This window comes from Chionomys nivalis, chromosome 24 (assembly GCF_950005125.1).
Source record: "Chionomys nivalis chromosome 24, mChiNiv1.1, whole genome shotgun sequence".
NCBI classification, from domain to species: domain Eukaryota; kingdom Metazoa; phylum Chordata; class Mammalia; order Rodentia; family Cricetidae; genus Chionomys; species Chionomys nivalis.
In genome coordinates, this window is record NC_080109.1 from 1,158,812 (window position 1) to 1,172,686 (window position 13,875).

A 13,875-nucleotide genomic window follows, 5' to 3' on the forward strand; every position below is an offset into this window, starting at 1 on the left:
CATTTATTTATTTTTTTGAAGGCAGGGTCTCATTGTGTAGCTCTGCTGTCCTGGAACTCACTATGTACACCAGGCTAGCCTCGAACTCAGATCCACCTGTCTCAGCCTCCTGAGTGCTGGGATTAAAGAGGTGGCCACTATGCCTGGCTTCTGAGTCTGTATATATGCTTTATTTTCAATGTGCTTTTCTAGCAAACCCCAACTATGTGACCCTGGGAAGGCCAGTCAACGTCTCTGAACTTCAGTTTGTTATCTAATAAACAGGAATAATGATATTTATTTTGTCTTCTCTAGCATTCCATGGAAACAGAAAATATGTTATCAAAACAGTGCATCTATACACACTCTCTTGCTAGCTTGTGAAGTATGGTTAAGTTTGAACTGAATTCCCTGAACCCCTTTTCTAACTAAGAGTTACCTGTTAATGTTGAATACTATACATACACATTAATCCCCATGACAACTGACGAGGTGGGCATGGCCAGCATTTTACAGAGAGGGACATGGAAGCTAAGGAGGTACCGTAGCTTGTCTAAAGTCATACGATAGGAAAATACTGAACTCAGGATTTGAACTTGGCTCTGAAGTCCTTCTGCTGGGATAAGTGGCTCAGGCCTGTAATTCTAACTCTCAGAAAGCTGAGGCTGGAGATGCAGTAAGTACAAGACTTTCCAGGGCTACATAAAGAGTTCTAGACCAGCCTGGGTCACCGAGGGAAACTGCCTCCTTATTGTACTGCCCCAAATAGTTCTTGTTCTTCACTATTCTTTACTGTGTTTTGAAAAAGTTGAAAACATTGGGTGCCAATTTGTAGGAAGGAGGCTGCTAGTTAGTTCTGGCCGCTTAGCCCTGAAATAACCACACGGAAACCTTATTATTTAGATCACTGCTTGGCCCATTAGCTCTAGCTTCTTATCAGCTCGCTCTTACATTTTAATTTAACCCATTTCTAGTAATCTGTGTATTGCCACATGGCTGTGGCTTACCGGGTAAAGTTCTGTCTGGCTCTGGAGGGGCTACATGGCTTCTCTCGACTCTGCCCTTTTTTCTCCCAGCATTCAGTTTAGTTTTCCCCACTTAGCTCTGTTCCCCTATAGCTCTGCTATAGGCCCAAAGCAGTTCCTTTATTAACCAATGATATTCACAGCATACAGAGGGGAATCTCACATCAAGTAGGGATGTTGACTCATAAAAATTTACCCATTCATTTATCTACCTGTCCATCCTTTCATTTGTTTATCTGCTCTCCTATCTATCTATCTATCTATCTATCTACCTACCTATCATCTATCTATCTATCTATCTATCTATCTATCTATCTATCTATCATCTATCTATCTATCTATCTATCTATCTATCTATCTATCTACTTACCTACCTATTACCTATTATCTATCTATCATCTATCTACTTACCTACCTACCTATCATCTATCTACCTACCTACCATCTATCCATCCTTCTCTTTTGCCACTCTTTCTATTTACATCTCTACCGTGTATCCATCTATATACCCATCTAGCCTTTTCTGTTACCCTTCTGACCCATTTTCTACCCTGTCTTCCATTTCTATGTCTAGGCAACATTTATTATTACTTATAAAGAACAGATTATTTCTCTAAGTCATTATAATAACATTTACATCGAATAGTTGCTTAATAATTAATTTAAAATTGAATCCAGCAAACAGAGAAGAAGCTTTTATGGCCCGTGTTACTTTTCTAAAGCAAAACATTCCTTTCTCAAACTTAGAGATTGATTCAGAGATGTGTTGCTGAGGTAGATCTCAGTATAACACTGTTTACGAAGGTGAAATAATATGCCAGTTATGAAATACTTTAATTTACATGGTCAGAATATCCTCTCTACTGTAAATGTAACCATACCTCCTATCCCGATGAAGTTCACTCTGAATACAGGTCCGAGAAGCTGGGAGAGAAAAGATAAGCTAGTGTACCACCATATTAGTGCATTCAGTAAAGAATCGATTTCTGTAGAGTACACAATTAGAAACACGTTAGCGTACAAGGACACATATGGAAGGTGATCACCATTAATACCTCTAAGAAAAATAAATCAAAATGATCTTCAGATATGGCACAGTTAATTATAATCATATATGTATTGCAGAAGAAAATAATAGATTTCAAATAGCATCTAAAATATTACGACATTCTGAAAAATCACCATGGGAAGAAAGAACAGAGAAAAGTTATTGGAGAGGGACTGCAGGGTGGGGCATTGAGATTATGACATGAAGGAACAATGGGAAGGAAATTTTAAATTTTATCCACAGGACTGTCCTATTATAATAGTTTAAATTTCTACTGTAAAAAGTGTAGAAGTAACACATTCTTAATCTGTTTTCTAACTTTTTTGACCTTTATAGTAGTTCTATTGATTAAGAAATAATAATAAAAACAAAGGTACTCAAAATCCTCCTTTCACGGCCATATTTATAACACACATTTTTGTGTGTGAAGCAATGACTTTTCCCTCAACTCTCAAACTCAAACCTCTCCAAGGCAGCCAGGTGTGGTAGCACATGTCTTTAGTTCTAGTGCCGAGGCAGACGCTGGTAGATCTCTGTGAGTCCAGGGCTAGCCTGGTCTACACAGTTAATTCCAGGCTGGTCCATGCTACATGGTGAGACTCTGTCTACTCACCTCGCCAGACCCAAATAAAAGCTTCACGGCTTAAATTTTTTCCTGAATTTTATTTATAAAGCAAATCAATTCAACAGGACAATGTGGCAAATAGGTCACATTTGGAGATCCATTTTGATATAACAGAACATTATCTCTATTTTCAAAGATCCCTTCGGTGGGTGGCATCTTCAACTACTCTACCATAAAGACTTGCACACAAGGGCATTTGTACTAAAACGGCAGCTTTCACCACCTGCCTCTCCATTACTCTCCCGGTGCCTCTGGTTTGGGAAGACTCGAAGCGTCTCTCCTTTCCAACTTTCCTCTGAGCATGGCTGCCAGAGCTGAAGGGGACACCGGTGAAGGCAGGAATGAAATCCGGGCTACACTGAGAGCTGGGACAGCTGTATCTACACTGGGCTGCATAGGTGGAACCCCAATATATGAAACGTAAAACCCATGTATGGGTCTCAGCTTGGACCCTGTTCATGGCATCACCTGGCTCCACCGACAGTTGACATTCGGATCAAGGCTGGGCCACCCTGAAGGACATTTATCTACCAGAAGGGGAGAGGAGGTCAGAGCTCTGTGCGAGACGTCTGATTGTTAAGGTTTCCTTGCTTCAGTCAAGCCCCCACCATCACCACTGAAGACAGAATCAGCAGATACGGCACACTTTCCCCAAGACTTAAGTCTCATTGGCATAGACGTACCTCTTCCACGGGGCATTGTGCTCTGTACTATTCATGAATGCTAAGGGAGAAAAAGAAGGGATTACAGAGGAAAGGGAGGGAAAGGGCGAGCCAGTGCCTATGCTCTATGAGGATCTCAGCAGCAAGACCACCGGCCACGTTGCTTTGAACTAAGAGGTATTGTCTCTGTTCTCAAGGAGCCCATTCTAAAGACCAGTTTGTGGGGAAGATCTCCACGTTCTCCCCCATTCTGCACACTTAAATGGAGAAGAAAAGTTGATGAACCATACATAGTTTCATGTGGTCAGAAGTTGAGAGTGGATTTGTAGTGCTACCACCAATACAGAACCCTCTGTTTTAGTGCGATCATAAGCCTGGAAAGACTGTCTTTGGTTCTCCTTAAGCCGTAGGAAGAGAGATGCACAGGCAAGTCAGCCACCTGAGGTCACGACTGTGACAGTTGGCAAGGTTTGGAGAAGCTCGTTTCTCCATATTGCTGGTCTCCTTTGGTACTAGGTGAGTTGGATGTTAGTCTTGGTTCTAAATTATTTTAAATTATCTATTAAATGATCAGAGGAAACAAATATATAGAAGGGTTTAGGTTATAGATGTACCTGTTATAGAACACCCCATTGGTAAAAGTCACAATCATAAACTCAGCAGCGACATTATTTGGGGCAGTTTGTGAGCGGATGCTGTGCCATCAGGGACATCCAGACTGGCCAACTCTGTGGTCCACATCCCGGCTCTACCTTGTGAGCTATTTTCCTCCCCAGATTCAGTTTCCCTTTAACTGTAAAACAGGGTTAGCTCATCTGCTGACAGCCCCGCTTCTAAGTGTGGACAGTTCCCAATTCATGGTACGGAAACAGTGCCAGCTAAATTTGAATTCTCCAGATATTTTTGTCTCAAAAAGTTAATGAAAGGGCCTATAATCTCAGCACTTGGAAGGCAAGAGAATCACTATAAACTCAAGGCCAGCCTGGGCACATAATGAGTTCCAGGTCAGTCTGAGCTATGTAACAAAACCCTGTCTTTAAAAAAACCAAAGAAAATGAACAGCAAAAAGGTTAATGAAAGGTCATATATATCCAATTAGCACCTATTTAAAAAACTTTAAAGAATATTTAGGACTCACAAGAATGAATATTCAAAAACCCACCATAGACTGGACTAGAATCAATATTAAAGAATTTGAAAAGCAACTAGCAGTGGAATACTGCATTAAAAGGTAACAAAGGTTCTCTTCCTGTCAGGGTTAGATGGTAGATTCTGGGCTAGTAAAACATACATCCTAATTAACTGCTAAGATAAAAAAATTACAACTTCTCCTTTAAAAATTTTTCTTGTTAAATTAGTAGCTGGGAAATGGGTAAGAGCATGAGTTGCTCCTCTAGAGGACCCAGGTTGGATTCCCAGCTCTCACCAACAGTAACTATGAATATTGTATATGAATATTTGCCTACATGTATGTCTGTGTACTCTGCGCATGCCTGGTGCTCACAGAGGCCAAAAAAGATCCCCTAGGAGGACTAGAGTCACAGATGTTGGTGAGCAGCCACATGAGTTCTGGAAATCAACCTCAGGGTTTCTGGAAGAGCACCCAGTTCTCTTAACCCCTGAGCCGTCTCTCCAGCCCTACAAATTTTCTTAAATAGACAAAAGGGGGGATGGGAGTGAGCCATTTGTCTTTAATTCCCGTGTGTCACTTACATCGTGACAGCTACACATGAGTCTGCATTTGTCCTGTCGCTAGACAAGGTCAGATAGATACAGTATTCTCATTCCTATGAACAAAATGAGGAGTGATTACCATCACCACTCCACTCCCATCCCCCTTTTGTCTATTGATCCTAGAGAAGCTAAATAAGAAGGTGAACCCAAAGAAAAACATATAGGCATCCTCCTGAATATTAACCTTCATCAGGCGATGAAAGGAGACAGAGACAGAGACCCACATTGGAGCACCGGACTGAAATCTCAAGGTCCAAATGAGGAGCAGAAGGAGAGAGAGCATGAGCAAGGAACTCAGGACCTTGAGGGGTGCACCCACACACTGAGACAATGGGGATGTTCTATCGGGAACTCACCAAGGCCAGTTGGCTTGGGTCTGAAAACGCATGGGATAAAACTGGACTCGCTGAACATAACGAACAATGAGGACTACTGAGAACTCAAGAACAATGGCAATGGGTTTTTGATCCTACTGCACGTACTGGCTTTGTGGGAGCCTAGGCAGTTTGGATGCTCACCTTACTAGACCTGGATGGAGGTGGGAGGTCCTTGGACTTCTCACAGGGCAGGGAACCCTGATTGCTCTTAGGGAGACGGACTTGATTGGGGGAGGGGGAGGGAAATGGGAGGCGGTGGTGTGGAGGAGGCAGAAATCTTTAATAAATAAATAAATTAATTAATTTTAACAAAAGACAAATGGGTCATTGGGACCCCGAATCTAGCTCAGTTTCCCATTGCTCCATCTCCTTCCTCCCTCTGGGAGGGCTGTGCTACCTTCTTCTCTTACTCCCCAGTTGATCCCCAGTGACTGCTTCTCCACCAGACACAAATACCCCCAAACTTTCTCACCCTCAGCAGACTACAAACAGGCTCTCTCGACCTGACTGCGGACTTCTCAAACACCACCCCTCTCTCCTCATTACTCCCAAGCTTCATCCCATTCACGGTTCAGATATTCTACGGTCACTGCTGTCTCCACCGACATCCCAAGGACAGAATAGCCTGTCCTTGTCCACCTTTTACTTGGCTCGAGGCTCGACTGTATTATGTCCATCCTTTAGGTCACAGGCAGCTGTCTCCTGTTTTTTTCTACTTCTCTGGCCACTCTTTTGGTTTGTTCTGCCCTCCCTTTAAGTCTTGCATAGTCTAAGCAAACTCCATCCTGGAGACTCTATGGGGGATTAAGCACAAAGGGGAAGTCATTCCCGGGAAGGAGAGGGGAAGGTGCCAGGCAGGGACAGCTCCCCTCCTCAGCAGGCAAGGATTCACAAACATGACCACACATCTCCATTACTGTCCTTTAAAGGGACACCAAAAGATTCCGTCTCTTTCATTTTTTTCCCTCCCAATGTGAGTGTCAAGGATCAAACCCCAGACCTCTGAAAGAACAGCAAGTGCTCTTGACCACTGACCTTCTCTTTACCATAGACGACATATTTTTATGAACTGCCACCATATTGATTTTCACTGTACTGTTCTTAATGACGCGTGGATGCCTTAAACTCATATTGTATATTAAAAGTTACATTCCTAAAAAAAGGCTATATTCTTTTTAGTGTGGCGATCTTGGCTCAGATACTGCGTAAAACATCTAAAATCACATCTTTACTTTTCTTGTAACAGGTAACCCATGTCCTGTTTAAATAAAAGAGCTTTTCAGATCCTTTTCCTTACAAAATGGTAAAATTCTATACTAATGGCAAGTATAAAACACCATCTGAGGGGTGAAGACACAAAATATAAATGCTAAGTTTGGAGAGAATTCTGCTTACAGCAGTTCTATTTTTATATAGAAGTATGAACATATCTTTATAGGAATACATATATACATTATATATAATTATATATACAATTTAAAAACTTTTTTATGAAGAAGTCAGGCAGTGGTGGCACACACCTTTAATCTCAGCACTTGGGAGGCAGAAGCAGGCAGAACTCTGAGTTCGAGACCAGCCTGGTCTACAGAGCGAGTTGCAGGGCAGCTAGGGCTACACAGAGAAACCCTGTCTTGACACCCCTCCCCCCAATACATGAAGAGAGCAAATTAATCAGAAGATACAGGTTTGATATTAATTTTATTTTTTGTTTTATGTGTATGGGTGTTTTGCTTGCATGTATGTCTGAGCACCATGTGAATGCCTAGTGCCTTTGAGTACAGAGAGGCGTCCGGTTCACTGGAACAGCCCATGTGGGCACTGGGAATTGAACTCAGGTCCTCTGGAAGAACAGCCAGTGCTTTTAACCACTGAGCTAGCTCTCCAGCCCAGGGCTTAATGTTTCTTAAACTCAGCAGACAGACACCTTGTACTTTAGAAAAATTGTTTCACAAAATTCGGTCTGCTCATAGATATGCATTACCAGATTAAATTTTCAGTTTTCTGTTTTGAGACAGAATCTCAAATGGCCAAGGATGACTATGAACTCTGGATCCTCCGATTTCCACCTCCTAAGTGCCAGGACAACAGGCATGTGCCACTGTGCCCAGCTCCAGATTTTGTTCATTACTTGATTAAATTACTTGATGCAATGAGGGAAAAGTGAGGTTCTGGCTTCTCAACCTACGGCAGCTGAAAAGCTAGCTGCCAAAAATGCCTTATTACCTCTAAAGAGAAGCTACAGTTGCTGGGGCCTTTGCAGATCCATCATCTACAATTGCTTCCTGGGAACCTAAACCATTGTTTATAACTCTACCACAGAGGAAGACACAGAGCAGAAGAAAACAGACTTACATCTCTTGATCACCGCTCTAATGGATGACAACGGTCCTTGGCTAGAAAAAGAAAGAGAGAAAATGCATCACACATTCATCAATCCTGAGAACAGTTTTTCACAATGCCAGGTCATGGGAGGGGCATAAGCCATTAGTTACTGGTCTCTTGGCAGAACAAAAATTAGTGAAAAACTTAAAACTGCCTTTTATATTACGATGCCTTAAAATCCCCTTCGTAGACACCAACACATCACGTCTCTCAGGGACAATCTGGACACGCCTCCTCATCGGACACCCCACTGTGCTCAGAGAGCTTCCCGTAGCTCTCCCTCAACCTTACAGTGGATCTAAATACAGTGAGTCGCAATTTGACCTAAAGACCAACAGTTTCTTCTTTAGATGAGGCTTTAAAATACCTCGGCCCAACAAAGAAATCTACTCTCGGGGGATTCTGTTCAGTAGCTGGTTGTGGCTTTCTGTTGACTTTGTTATAGTCCCCTCTTCCAGTGTGTTTGTTCACTGGTCAAGATACTCTAGCTACAAAATACGTGAGTTTGATGTTTGTGTGTTTTTTTTTTTTTTTTCCTCAAATCAGCTGCACTGTCTTCGGGACTATTTTAAAAAAATAGACAACCAGTGTAATGAGAAGATTTAGGGGAAATAAAAGCCAACAAAATATATATTTTAATACTATTCCTTACATTTTTCAGAATGTTCTTTAAAATTATACTTGCTGTTGTGGTTTGAATGAGAATGGTCCCCCATGGGCTCATATATTTGAATGATTAGTCACTAGGGCATGGAACTGTTTAAGAAGGATTGGAAGGATTAGGAGGTGTGGCCTTGTTGAAGGAGGTATGTCATTAGGGGTGGGTTTTGAGGTTTCAGAAGTCCATACTAGGCCCAATGTCTCTCTGCTGCCTGTGAATTAGGATGTAAGGGCTCTCAGCTACTGCTCCAGCACCATGCCTGTCTGCTTCTCACCATGATGATCATAGACTACCACTTTGAGGCTATATGCAAGGCCCCATCTTAATGCTTTGTTTTATAACCATATGGGGGCAGGATGGACAGAATCCAATGTGGCTTGATATTTAGATGACAGATACCTAGGGAAAGCTCCACATGGTGACAGGGACGCTGCTCAGAGCTGACAACCATCAGAGACTGTCAGTGACCACAGGAACTACAAGGCCAGGTTTCAGAGGAACATAGGCCTCCTGACACCTCAGGTCCAGCAAAAGCACTAGGCTAATATGCTCTTGCTGTTTTAAGTCACCTACTGACCCCAGCAAAAACAGTGAGATAAATGCATTTCTATTATTTTAAGTCTCTTTTAAGTCCTGTCATGGTTGAACATCTTTGGTCTAAAAATTCCAAATCCAAACTTTTTTAAAAAAATATTTATTTATTTATTATGTATACAATATTCTGTCTGTGTGTATGCCTGCAGGCCAGAAGAGGGCACCAGACCCCACTACAGATGGTTGTGAGCCACCATGTGGTTGCTGGGAATTGAACTCAGGACCTTTGGAAGAGCAGGCAATGCTCTTAACCTCTGAGCCATCTCTCCAGCCCCCCAAATCCAAACTTTTGAGTACGGTCATGACACTCAAAAGGTTGAAACCTTGTGAACACTTTGGGTTTTGGGATAAGGATGCTTCCCAGCAAAGTCCACTTGGGTACCCCAAAGTCCACTCGGGTACCCCAAACCTGAAAGACTGAAATCCAAAACCTTCCTTTCCTAGGTGTCAGATAAAGGACTTCCTGAGTTACTCAGAAGAGGTGGTAATTCACTGAACTCTATACCTTGTGGATGTCACAATTCTTCCAAACAGAACCGAGCTGAGTGGCTGCAATGTGCTCTGCCTTCTCCAGGTGACAACACAAGACCTACAGAGAGCCAGTGCCGGCAGCAACAAATAAAGAGCCAGGACCAACAAGGACGGAACTGAAGCCGGCGTCACCACTTCTGGGTGGCAAGGCAAGACGGCAGCGACAGAGACTGAGAAGATCAGGGACTGGATGAGGGGATGCAGGGCTGAGGCAGGATGAGGAAGAGAGGGGGGAAATCAAGAAACACAAGGTTTTTCAGAAAATTGGGAGTAGAGCCAACCTTGGGTAGAGAAATCAGTCTTTTCATGACAGAACATAGAAAGTAGTTGTTCTACGAAAGAAACCTTTGTGTAAGTTCTGTGTTTAGAGCTCAGGATTGTTTGCAGTCAAGAAAGTATTTCTGTTTATATGTATTTATCATGTGTTCATGTGTGTGCATTATGGTGAGCATGTGTGAGGAGGGAGAACTTTTGGAAGCTGATTCTCTCCTTCCACCACGTGGTTGTTCGGTGGGGCAGGAAGTGCAACAATGGCCTGGCCTGAATTTCTGCTTTTTATGATGTTGAACCTGGGACCCTAGGCAGGCCAAGCAAAGTTCTACCACTGACTTACACTCCCCATATAGTAATTATACACAATAATGGGTCGGGAAGCTGGTCATACGCATAATTCCATTATATTCAAAAGCTAAGGCAGGAAGACTGTGACTTGAAGGCCAGTCCCTGCTATTCAGTCAACTAAAAAGCTGGGATTCGGAGATACACATCACATCCCAGAAAACCACCTATAAACAAAGAAACAAAATGGCTCCCATGATGGCATTTTTACACAGGCACATAATATATACTTTTGTGTTTCCATTTTCTTTTTTCCCCCCACTCCAAATATTTATTCCTTGACTACAATGAAACACATATGATCTCCTACATTTCAGAAAAATACAACTCCTTGTGATTTTATAAATAGGGCTGTGGTCAGTTTGATTTGTACCCCCAGATGAACCAAGTGACCTACGGAACAGCTTATGCTTCTGGTCTGTGTGTACGGGACGTAACTCACACCACCAAATAGTAACTTTTGAATTAAAGCAATATATTATGTAACAGAGAAGAGGAAGTACTGTTCTGTAAGAACTGCGCTCCATAAATATAAAGGAATAATGATATTTTGGTAGTCTAGATTAATACCATAATACACGATGTTGGGCTAGGACGTGATAAATTGAAAAGTAGGAGAAAGTATAGCTGCACTAAGTGAAAAAAAAACCTTATAGTTCTAAAACTTAGATAAACTTCACGCTTAAGAGGTATAGAATGAAGTCGTGTAAAAGGGGGGCTAGGGATGGGGCTGGCAGAGCCCTGCTTAGCACAAGATTCGACTCCTAGTACCACAGATGCCAGACGTGGAGACACAGACCCAGAACCCCATCTTTCTGGAAGGGGAAGCAGGAGGAGCTTCTAGCTCATCCTCAGTTACAAAATGAGTTTGTGGCCAACCTGAGCTATATGAGACCCTCTTTTTACAAAGGAAACAAAGAAAGGTAATTGTGACCCAACTGGAATGACTTTCAAGGAGGGGCACTGACTGCGCTCAACACACGGAACACGCTAATCCACAAGCCGCCACCGAGAAGCTCCAGTTTTAGAAATGGCTTTGGCTAAAATTAAAAACCGTGATATAACAAAAGAATTTCTAAACCGAGAGTGAGGGGCACAGTTATAATCCCAGCCCTTGCGGGTGAGTCTGAGGCTAGCCTGGCTTTACAGTGAGTTGTAGTTCAGCTACTTGGTAAGCTTGTGTCTCAAAACTAACAAAACAGCAAACCAAAACAAAAACTACAAAAATAAACAAACAAACAAAACCCCTCTGTAATTAAATCTCTGAAATCTATAAGGAGAAGTTACATGAATTCAAATTCACTCATCTCTGGTCACCACTGACAGGCCAATTTCTAACGGTTAAGATCAATACCATGTGTATGCTGCTATACTAACTGGACTCAGTGGGTTATACAAAGAAGACCATGGTGGGAGGGGCCATGTTGGGGGCAGGTCTGGGGGGAAGGGGACATTAGGTGGATATGATCAAGAAGCACTGTATACAGGTATGGACTTGTCAAAAAATATGTAAAAATATTCTTTAAGAAGATCAATAATATGTCTGGTGGTGGTGAGGCATGCCTTTAATCTCAGCACTCTAGAGGTAGAGGCAGGTGGATCTCTGTCAGCTTGAGGCCAGTCTGGTCTATAAGAGCTACATTGTGAAACCATGGCTGAAAAACTCAAAAAGATCAATAATACAACATCAAGTTTTCCTGGGCACTTGTCTATTCGTTGTTTTCAAATAATCTGAAGGACAGATATAACAGTTTCAATGAGCTACATTAATATGCTACATATTTGTGGGGAGAGACAGGCTGATAGGATGTATGATATGTCTAGGAGTTGACTGGACCCACATCAAGAGAAGGGTACAAAGCCAGCTAGAGGCCTAGGTTCCCTCTTCTATGACAGGCCAATGCTGTTTACTTTCTGCTCCTCTTTTGACTGTAAAATGAAGACTGACGTCTATCCTCTGGCTGGCAGCTAAGCCTCAAAGGAAAACCACGTAAAATGTATGAACACAGGGCTGGCACGTGTTAGATTTAAATGTTGCATTTCCTACCCTACTTTCCGATATTGAAAACTCAATAGCTCCTAATACATGTGGCTGAAACGTTGTTTTGTTTCTGAGATAGACTCTAGCGTGCTCTGGGCTGGTCCTGTGTTGTTGAGGATGACCTCATTCTAATGCTCCTGCCTTTGTCTCTGGAATACCCGGATTACGGGCGTGTGTCACTCACCACACCTGGGTTATATATGGCTTTACCCATGACAAGCAAGTGTTCCATCAACTGTCCTACATCCCCAGCCAGGCTGGAATTTCAGAGCTACTGAGTCAACACTACTGGGCTGATCTAGTAATCATAACCCTATCCTGAAAATTCTAATACTTTGCATCCCTGTTGGACTGCTATCCTCCACTGAGCAAACATTCCGAGTGTCGTAAAGCACACTTCTCATTCACCTCATCTCGCACGGAGTCCAAGCAAAGGCAAAGGGAAGAGGCCACAAGCTTTGGTCCCACGCTCTTATTCCCATTGTAAACACAGATAGTCCTCTGTTCTTTCAGGCCACCCTCCCAGGATGTGTTCTACAAAATGGCCAGGGTGATCGGTGGCTCTGGTGATTTAGTTTCATATCGCTCTAAGTCTATTAAAAAGAAATTCTATAAAAAGTTCAAAGATCATGGAAAATGCTTTCAACTGTTATTACTACAGGACATTTAAAACTGGAGTCTGCTGCCCTGTCTCTATTTTTTTTTCCACACATGCATGTCTCGACTTCCTAATTAGACTGTAGGTTTCTCAAGGAGAAATAATGGCTTCTCCCGATTTCCACAAAGCAGCTCAGTGGAACCGTTTCATGTGCTCTCTGAACTAACGGGAACTCAATCCTACTTGCAGGCAGAAAGAAATATAATTTAACTAGTTCCAGTGATTCCACACACAGCCCACTCAGCACACAAATCCTCAGAACTAATTTGGCTGCTGGTTTTGCCCTCTTGATATCAATACCCAGCTATGCCCTGCCCTGTGCATCTTGTCCAAAGCATCTTTCATCTAAAAGCAGGAACTGCTCACAGGACCTGGTGAGACACACCTATAATCTCAGGAGATAAAGGTGAGGGGGGGGGATGGTGGGTTCAGGGTCAGTCTCGGTTACAGTCAGACCTTGGTTCATAAACTCAATAACCCGCGATATAGCACGTGTCTCACATGTCCTGGGCCTTGGATCCACTGCCAGCTCTGGGGAAAATAAAGAGGTACTTTTCATACAGAATATCACCTTGGCAAGCATCCGGCACTCACTAGAGGGCTGGCCTAGCTACCAACAGTGGATGGAAGAGTGGCAATCAAGTTGGCCTTCTATGATGGCACTTTAGACTCCAACATGTGATTTGGTAACAGACAGGCAACCCTAAGTGTCAGTTCGTAGAATTTCAGGGATGACTAAATTTATTGTTTTTGTTTTTGTAGCTGCGTACTATCTAAAAGAGACACTCTCATTATAAGAGTCCAGTAGCCCCCAATAAGTGGGGCACAGATACACTGCTAGTTTCAAGCCATGTGTAACACTATGAAGCTCATCAGATAAAATGTGTCTCAGTCAGGCTCCTTATATAATGAGGAACAGGCACACAACTCAATTTGTGAA

The 13,875-nt window shown here is 42.6% G+C and overlaps 1 protein-coding gene across 9 annotated transcripts in view; it reads right to left on the reverse strand.

Annotated features, from left to right (window-relative positions):
• Sh3d19 (SH3 domain containing 19) overlaps nucleotides 1-13,875 on the reverse strand; it is a 146,905-nt gene that overhangs the window by 40,730 nt on the left and 92,300 nt on the right. For 5 of the 9 annotated variants that reach the window (XM_057757076.1, XM_057757075.1, XM_057757072.1 and 2 more), the window contains exons 3-5: nucleotides 7,803-7,843; nucleotides 3,361-3,400; nucleotides 1,886-1,928 (exon numbers count right to left, since the gene is read on the reverse strand). In XM_057757076.1, the coding sequence (XP_057613059.1) occupies nucleotides 1,886-1,928; nucleotides 3,361-3,376 (59 nt within the window). In that variant the 5' untranslated portion in view covers nucleotides 3,377-3,400; nucleotides 7,803-7,843. The remainder of the gene's footprint in view (nucleotides 1-1,885; nucleotides 1,929-3,360; nucleotides 3,401-7,802; nucleotides 7,844-13,875) is intronic. The other 4 variants (XM_057757071.1, XM_057757068.1, XM_057757070.1 and 1 more) reach the window with 1 other exon arrangement.